This window comes from Orcinus orca, chromosome 3, assembly GCF_937001465.1.
Source record: "Orcinus orca chromosome 3, mOrcOrc1.1, whole genome shotgun sequence".
NCBI lineage: Eukaryota > Metazoa > Chordata > Mammalia > Artiodactyla > Delphinidae > Orcinus > Orcinus orca.
In genome coordinates, this window is record NC_064561.1 from 1,736,728 (window position 1) to 1,745,535 (window position 8,808).

General features: G+C 65.0%; 1 protein-coding gene across 1 annotated transcript; it reads left to right on the forward strand.

The window, feature by feature from the left end:
* The first annotated feature begins 246 nt into the window (after positions 1-246).
* On the forward strand, positions 247-8,771 carry ABHD17A (abhydrolase domain containing 17A, depalmitoylase). The gene is made up of 5 exons (XM_004286344.4): positions 247-383; positions 3,792-4,328; positions 5,457-5,651; positions 8,011-8,190; positions 8,293-8,771. The coding sequence occupies exons 2-5, from the start codon at positions 3,997-3,999 to the stop codon at positions 8,516-8,518; spliced, it is 933 nt and encodes a 310-aa protein (XP_004286392.1). The 5' UTR covers positions 247-383; positions 3,792-3,996; the 3' UTR covers positions 8,519-8,771.
* The last annotated feature ends 37 nt before the right edge of the window (positions 8,772-8,808 follow it).

The following is an 8,808-nucleotide window of genomic DNA, read 5'->3' on the forward strand; positions in this document are numbered from 1 at the left end:
GGAACGAGTGAAGGATCGAATGAATGGTTGTGAGTCTCCACTGCCTGAAACCTAAGGGGAACCCAAAGCCCGGGCCCGCCCACCCACTCTTGCCCCGCCCACCACGACGTGGTCCCGCCCCTCCAGGGAGCCAGCTCCACCCCCAAACCCTGCCCAGCGCCCAGCGCCCGGCGCCTGGCCCCCGGCCCCTCCGGCCCTCGCGCACACCTGCGCGTCACTTCCGGGGCGGCGGTGGGAGTGAGGTTCACTTCCGCCAGCGGGGGAGCGGCGGCGGTGGCGGCGCAGGAGACCGGGCCGGGGCCCCGGGGGATCGACGGACGCACGGGCGGGCGGCCGGGAGCCATGGAGCGCGGCCCCGGGGCCCGGGGGCGCGGGCCGCGGCGGTGAGTGTCCTGTAGGGGCTGGCGTGGCTGCGCGGAGCGGTCTCAGTGCTTTTCGCGGCCGTTTGGAGAGCCGGGCCGGGCCGCGAGGCCGGGGCAGTCCGGCCGGACGCCCCCGAGACCCCGCACTCCCGGGGCGGCCGAGGTCGCAGCCGGAGGACCCCAGGATCAGGGCCAGGGACGGCGTCTCAGACTCCGGCAGAGCCCCGTCCGCCGTCCATTCAGCCCTCCGACTTGGGGTGTGTTCCCACCTTTCCGGGTACGCGGCCCCGCCTTCGGGGAATGCGCTGTCCGAGCCAAATACTCTATCCCCGGCCCCGAACCAGTGCCCCAGCCTGACACCCGGACCCGCCGAAGCAGCCGGAGCCCTGCTTCCTAAACGTCTCCAAGACGCCTCTGCCCTTTCTCGGGCGTCCTCTGGCGGGCTGGGACACCTGGACAGGCTTCCCAGCCTTTGCTCCAGTCCCATCTCCAGGCTACAGCTAGGGCATATCCACAGCTTCTAACCCACGGGCTCCATTCCCAGCCCGGGACTCCTCCAGGGCTCCTCCTTTTCCCCCAGGATGAAGTCCAAACTGCAGCAGGGCTTACGGGCGCGGCCCGACCCAGCTGTGGCTCTCTCCAGGATCCGTCTGCTCTCCTCTTCCTCCCACTGTCCCTCTAGCCTGGGACCCGCAGTTCCTGGAACCCGCTGTCACTTCTGGGTTTTGCCTGTTTTCTCCCCTTCCGGCACCCGGCACTTTGCCTGTGCCTTTCAGGCTGACTGGCTGAATGAGGTGCGGTCATAGTCGTCCGTATTTAGGTCGTCCTGGAGTATTGTAATTGCCTGGTTCCATGTTGTGCCATGTTGGTCCTCATGACACTGCCAGCCTGCACCGGCCCGGCAGCGGGGTGTTCGATTATGTGCTTGTGGGTGAAATCGCTGGGCTCTTGGTGCCAAGGGTGCCTGCCCAGTGAGTGAGGTATCTGGATGTGCTCTGTCCAGTCCGAGGCCAGGCTCTCAGGTCACATTCAGTGACATCCATAAAAGACAGCGGGAGGTCCCAGGTCTGCGTGGCTTGAGAAGAGACCTTCCCCCCTCTCTGTCAGATGTCAGACCTGGCGGACTGTAGCGTCCCCCCTTCCCTTTTGCCCCTGGTACTTTGTCCATTCGTTCAGTCAGTGTTTACTGAGCAAGAACAGGTAGTAGTCTTGCCCTCATGGAGTTTCTCTTTGGTTTGAGGGGTATGGTTGAACATGCAACTACAAGCTGCAGAGACAGATCTGAGCCATGAGAGTGTGTATGGGGGGCTGACCCTGTTTGGAAGGGTGCTGGAAGGGAGATGTGAAGGGTGGGTGGGACAGGGGTCACGGGCTCTCTGGTGAGATTAGGGGAACTGCTGGGGCTTCGGCTCTGAGTCAGGAGAAGGCAGTGGGGCTCATCAGGGGAGAGTGAGGTACAAGATGCGTGAGGCTGGAGAGGTCGGCCCCACGCCTGGTGCCAACCTGGCAGATTGTGGTGAAGGCTTTGATCTCTATCCTGAAAATAGCGGGGCTACTGGGGCACCCCAAAAGGGAGGTAGCATGATCAGATTTGTGTTGTGAAAAGATCTTTTGGCAACTGGGGTGAGAATGGCCCAGAGTGGGTGATGGTGGCCCAGCCGGGGGTGGGGGTGGGGACCGGCGAGGAAGGAGACTGTGCATGCCCCAGGCAGAGTCAGCAGGCCCTGTGACGGGCGGATCTGAGGGTGCAGGGAGGTGTCAAGGATGGCATCCCGGTTTCTGGCTTGGTCAGTGGGACCTTGTCCACCTTAGCATGCCTGTTCATCCTCGGGTCACCAGAGGCCTCCTACCTGCCCACCGGCTCTCAGCCAGACCTTCCTCTCAAAACAAGCCTTCCCTGTGCCACCTAAACTCCAGACCCGCCAAGTCACCAAAAGCACCAGGGCAGTGTCCTCTGTTGGGGCCTGGGCCTCTTTGAGAATGTGTTGGAGCAACATCGGTTTGGTTGACACTCTGGAGAGGGAGGGAGGGTGTCCTGGGCACTGTGGGGTGTTGAGCAGCACCCCTGGCCCCGCCCACTCAGTGCCATTAGTAACCCCCTCGCCCCCAACTCATGACAGCCAAAGATGTCTCCAGACCTTGGCAAGTGTCCCCGGGGGGCAAACTTGCCTTCGTCTGAGAACAGTGTGATGGACTTGTAAAGCGAGCATCCCACCTGGGAGTCTGGGGGCTCCTGGAGGCGGTCCGTGTCCCCTCCTTGGCTTTAGCCACCCTCTCCCACACCCCTCCGTGTGCCCCCATCCGAGTGACTGCAGTGTGGCTCTCTGCAGCCCCCGGTCTCAGATCACAGGTCTGGAGGGAGCAGGTGTATTTCTGGGCCTCAGACTGCGCCGACCTATTGTGCATCCGCGTGTCCCTGGCCCAGTGGTTTACAAATGCTGTGGCCCCGAAACAGAACAGGCTCAGGTGCTCTGCTGCTGACACTTGAGTTGTGAGCGTGTGTCCCTCCCTCACTCCAGGCTGTAGGGAAAATGTAGTAAGTGAGTACTCCGTATTTTCAAACCTCTGTATTTTCTTCCAGTCTCCCTGTTGGCAGCTCCATGTACGATTGTAGTTGCTTTAGCAATTTCGCTGTAGTCTGTTCAAGGCCACGTTTCACATGACATTCTGCATTTCTTCTCTGAGCCTGGCCCATTCCACCACTTTCTCCTCATCTTATTCACTGTCTCTGTGACCTGAGTGGCGTCTGATTGATAGATGAGGAAACTGAGGCCCAGGGATGCTAAGCGACTTGCCCAAGGCCACAGACACCTAAGCTGGCAGAGCTGGGGAAGGAACCCCAGGCTCCCATGACCCTGCCCTGCCTCCCCCCTGCAGCAGGCTGACCCCTGGGCCTGGCCCCAAGCACTGGAGAGAGCCATTGTCTCAGCCCAGTAGGCCTTCCCAGCCTCGAGATGTATCCTGCTTTTGTTTCCAGAGCCTTTGTTTGTTGTATTTCCTCTGCCTGGGCTCCTGTCTCCGGACTTCGCAGGCCCTGGGAGCTGGGAGCGTGCTCCTGGGTCCCTGTGGTCAGCAGTTGGTCCTCGCCTGGCTGAGCTGTGGCACCTGGGGGTGGCAGATGGGGATGGGCCCCAGGGCAGAGTCTGGGCCGGCCGTGTGGACAGAGGCATGGGGCGGGGGTGGGCTGGGGTGACATTTCCCAGGGCCTGGAGCAGGAGCTGTGCCCGGGAGAGCTGGGTGGGCCAGGGCTCTGATCGCCCCGCACAGCCTGCAGGCCGAGGCTGGGTTGATGAATGGGCTTAAATGGCAAGAGTTGGTGTCTGCCAGCGGAGGAAGGGTGGTGGCAGGCGGGGTCCTGGTCAGGTTTAGGTCCCACCAAGGTCACTTGGGAGCCCCGGGGGAACTCCACATCTTGCTGTCCCCCTGCAGGGTTTCCCTCTGTGCGACATGGACACACGAGGCTGCGAGGCTCCCAAGGGCTCAGCTTGGACCGCGATGGGGCTGGGCTGCAGCCTCCTAACGGGGCTCTCGTCTGGGGCGGTGGCCGGGGGTCGCCCTGCCCCCTGCCCGTGTCTCCGAGCACCCCCATCCCTCCCCTGCCGGGCAAGGCCCGCCCCGGGGCCCGGCGCCCGCCATGAACGGCCTGTCGGTGACTGAGCTCTGCTGCCTCTTCTGCTGCCCGCCCTGCCCCGGCCGCATCGCCGCCAAGCTCGCCTTCCTGCCTCCAGAGCCCACCTACTCGCTGGTGCCTGAGCCCGAGCCCGGGCCTGGTGGGGCCGGGGCCGCCCCCTCGGGGACCCTGCGGGCCTCGGCCAGCACCCCCAGGCGCTGGAAGCTCCACCTGATGGATCGCGCCGACTTCCAGTACAGCCAGCGTGAGCTGGACACCATCGAGGTCTTCCTGACCAAGAGCAGCCGGGGCAACCGCATCTCCTGCATGTATGTGCGCTGTGTGCCCGGCGCCAGGTGAGCCACATGGACTCGACCCCCCCGGGGTGGAGGGACCGGGTGAGGGGTGGGAGCCCAGGATGTGCTCCATCCTCAGGGCTCTCGTTTCGGCCACTGGTGGCCCTTGGAGGGCCAGAGACTAGCGAAAGCCCATCTGGAGGTGCGGGTGCCCCGGGGATTCTTCTCGCCAGAGGGGCAGCAGATGAGATCTGCCCATGGCCACCGAGGAACTGCTGGGGGCCCTTCCACTTGCAGCCCTCTGGGGGGCCCTCTCGGCACCCTGTCTTGTGGACAAGAACCCTGAGGCTCGGGGGTGGCTCTGAGTGGCTGCGTCACGTCACCTGCTCGATGTGGAGCCGTCTGCTTCCGGGTCTCGGTGTTCACCTGCCCAGGGCTGGTCTCCTGGGCCCTGGGTGCCTGGTGAGGCCCGGCACCCGCTTTGGGCCGGTGGCCCCTGAGGCCTGGCTGGCGGCTTGGGCCAGGTCTGACTGCCGGAGCCCTACAGTGGTGCAGAGGGGGACCTTCCAGCTGCTTCCGCCTCAGAGCAGGCTGGGTCCAAAGGGCAAGCTTTTACCTTTCAGCTGGGCTGGGCTAGGGCCGCAGTGGGGCTGGAGGAAGAAGGCTCTGCAAGGCTGTCAGCCGGGATCCAGCCTGGTCACCTGCCATCGGCATGACTGCCTGGCAGGGCCGCCATGGGGCACAGGGCAGAGGTGGCGGCCCGGGTCATTCCCTGGAGGAGCGGGAAGAGCTGCACCGTGGTGACCGGGGCTTGGCTCTCTTCGCCTGTGGTCGGAGGGCCGCGTCTCATCCTCCAGGATGGTTCCGAGCAGTAGGCAGACGTGCCTCCCATCCTCGGGCCGTCAGAGTCCCTCCAACAGGAACAGTTCCAAGGGAGAGGTGGCTGCTGCTCAGGGCGTCAATGTGATGGTCACTGCGGCTTCCTGGGCTCACGCTGGGGGTCCACCTGTGGCAAGAAGGTGACTGGTGGGCCCAGCGGCCCCCTTAGATGAGCGGAAGCCCGAGGCTCCACTGTGTGTCATGGCCTAAGTCACACCGGGCAGAGCCAGGCACTGTTCCCCTTGGCAGGGCTCCTGCCCCCTCCGCCCTTCGCCGTCTGACCTGTGCTTCCCCACTGCCCACCCCAAGGTACACGGTTCTCTTCTCGCACGGCAACGCGGTGGACCTGGGCCAGATGAGCAGCTTCTACATTGGGCTGGGCACGCGCCTCAACTGCAACATCTTCTCCTACGACTACTCGGGCTACGGCGTGAGCTCGGGCAAGCCCTCCGAGAAGAACCTCTACGCCGACATCGATGCCGCCTGGCAGGCCCTGCGCACCAGGTGAGCTCACGCGGCGGGGAGGGGCTGGTGGACGTGTCTCCTCACAGGTGGCTGGTCCTGGTGAGACCAGGTGGGAGGAAGCCCAGGTGGGTAGCCCCGCAGGAGAGGGAGCTGATCTGCGGCCACACTGGGCCACAGGAAGAAGCCCGACCCCTGTTCCCCCTGCAGGGTAACAGGCATGCTTGGTGTGCAGGGGGAGGGCGGTCCTCCAGCCTCCCTGGGGGGGGCCCCTCCTGGGAGCCACTGGCCTGGGACTGTCCCCATGGGAATGGAGGTTCCGCCTGGAGGGAGGGGGCAGGCAGAGGCCGAGGCCCCTCCTGAGCCCAAGAGGTGGCGTGTGAGGGCGGTGTGAAAGGACTCTGGGAGCCCCGAGGCTGAGGGAGCACTTGGGGTGCGGGGAAGGGCTGGGCCTCTGCATCAGGGTTCTGGTCGTGGAGCTTGGCCTCATCCTGAGGAGGGTCTCCTCTGGGCCTGGAAGGTTCTGTCGGGCAGCTTTGTACCCAGCACAGTCCTGGTGGCTGGAGGGAGGTCAGCTCCTGGAGGCTGGGTCCTCCGCAGGCATTGTGCCCAGCACACAGCTGCTTGCTTGACTCAGACAGGGCCCCCACTGTCTGGTCTACACCTCCGTCCCCAGACCCCACTGCCCCGGTCATCCAGGTCCTGGCAGCCCCCTTCCACCCCGTGCTCGCTCACTGAAGCACAATAGCTCAGTCTCTGTGCAGAGATGGCCCGGCGCCCTGTGCTGCTCTAGAGAGAGACCCACCCAACCCCACCCTCCCAAAGGTGGTGCCCTCTGCCTGCCCAGGGCTGCCCCATCTTGGCCCTGCCTGGCCGACTGGCGCAACCAGCTCCTTCAGGGACCACAGCCAGCCTGCCATGGGGAGGCGGGGCCCTGGTTGCTGGAGTGATGCACCAGGCAGTCCCTGATGCAGGCCCTGGGAGCAGGGTCCGCTGGCACCACCCTGGCACTGGGACCCGTGCTGGGTGGCGTGGTGCAGGTGTGTGTCCACACTCGGCTGCCGCAGCCTGTCCCCACTGGCTGGGGGTTGCTGGCAGAATCATATCCCGCCGAAGGGTCAGGGGTCTGAGCTCTGTCATCCATCCATCTGTCCTGCTGCCAGGCTTGACCTCCAGAGACCTGGTCCCTCAGACCCAACGGCTGAGAATCAGCAGGAGGGTGGGAGGCTGGGGCCCAAGTGGTGGCCTGGGGCGGGGCAGGCACTGGAAAGAAGAGCTGTGTCATCCGGCACCTGTCATGTTTGTCCAGGTGGAGACAGCCAGGTGGCAGCTGGGGGTCCCTGCCTGGAGCTGGGTGATAGGACGAGGCTGGTGCTCAGCACAGCAGTACTCATGGTGAACCAGGGAGCAGGTCGGGGAGGAGCTTGCAGGGTGGTAGGCACAAGGCCAGATGGCATCCCCGAGGCCTGGGGGTTGGGACCGGAGGACAGGGACAGGGGCAGATGGCGCCTGGGTGCCCAGGTGGGTTGCCCTGTGAGACGAAGACTTTCCCTGGCCACTCGGAGAAGGGGCACCCCCTTTGAGATCAGGATGTGGGTGTGGGGAGGAAGGCCGTGGAGGCCCCCTGCAGTGGGAGGGTGGTGAGTGGGTCCTTGTGGGGTCAGGAGAGGACTGTGCTGGGATGGCGCTGGGGGAGGCCCGTGTGGAGGGGGTGTGTGGGGGGGTCAGGACCTGGCCACTGTGTAGGAAAGATGCCCAGGGAGGGAGGTGATGGCCACCCACCTCCTCCCCTCAGGAGCCGCTATGCCTGCTCACCCACGTTGTACTAAGCAGCTGAGGGGCTGCAAACTGGCTGAGATAAGAGAGGACGAGGCTGCCTCCCTTCCCCGAGGCCAAGGGGGTGGGTGAGGGTGACGGATGCTGGGAGGAAGACACACCCCCTTGCCCTGCGACCTGGAAATGCTGTCGAATTCCGAACAGCGAGGACAGGAGGGCCCCAAGCAGGTTCTGCATGTGGCCCTGGTCGAGTGTGTATAGGGGTGGGGGTGGCCTGGTGACCAGGGGGAGCAGGAGAGGCCCCAGGGATCTGCCCCCAGGAACCACACAGCGCAGGTACGGCCCGCACAGGTGCACTGCCCAGGTGTGACCAAGTAGATGCTGTCGAAACTGAGGGTAGAGCTGGGGGCTTGGGGCTGCGGGCAGCCAGCTCCCCTCACACCTGTGGGTCCTGCCTCCCCTGCTGAACGGACCGCCTCGGGGCTGGGAGGCAGGGGAGGGTGCCTGGGCGCCACCCTATTGCTTGGAGCCTAAGCGGAGAACAACTGGGGACTGCACTAGGAGGGCAGGCAGTGGGAGGGGTGTGCGTGTTGCGTCGCGGCTGATCTGCCCCCACCGCCGCCAGGTACGGCATCAGCCCAGACAGCATCGTCCTGTACGGGCAGAGCATCGGCACGGTGCCCACCGTGGACCTGGCCTCGCGCTACGAGTGCGCCGCGGTGGTGCTGCACTCCCCGCTCACCTCGGGCATGCGCGTCGCCTTCCCCGACACCAAGAAGACCTACTGCTTTGACGCGTTCCCCAAGTGAGCGCTGAGGGGGGCGGGGCCGCGGGCGGGGGCGGGGACCCAGGGGGCGGGGCCGCGGAGGGGGCGGGGCGTGGAGGCCTAATGTGCCCCGACCCGCAGCATCGAGAAGGTGTCCAAGATCACGTCGCCGGTGCTCATCATCCACGGCACGGAGGACGAGGTGATCGACTTCTCGCACGGGCTGGCGCTCTACGAGCGCTGTCCCAAGGCCGTGGAGCCTCTGTGGGTGGAGGGCGCCGGGCACAACGACATCGAGCTCTACAGCCAGTACCTGGAGCGCCTGCGCCGCTTCATCTCCCAGGAGCTGCCCAGCCAGCGCGCCTAGCCTAGCAGCAGGCCCGAGCCGCGCCGGGACCTCAGCAATAAGGCGGCGCCCGGCCCCGGCCCCGGCCCCGGGGGCTGCATGTGAACCCCCGGGCGCCCCACGTCCTCGAAGCAGCTGGCCGGTAGGGGTCGGGACCTGACCCGGCCCCTGGGCCGTGGACAATGTACAGGCGACGGAGCTATGCGCTCCTTTCCTTCTGGAAGAAAAACGAAGGAAAAACGTGAGAACAGAAATTAAAGATTTAAAATTTTAAGGTTCCTCTCCCTTTCTTGGCTCATGCGTGCTCTTCC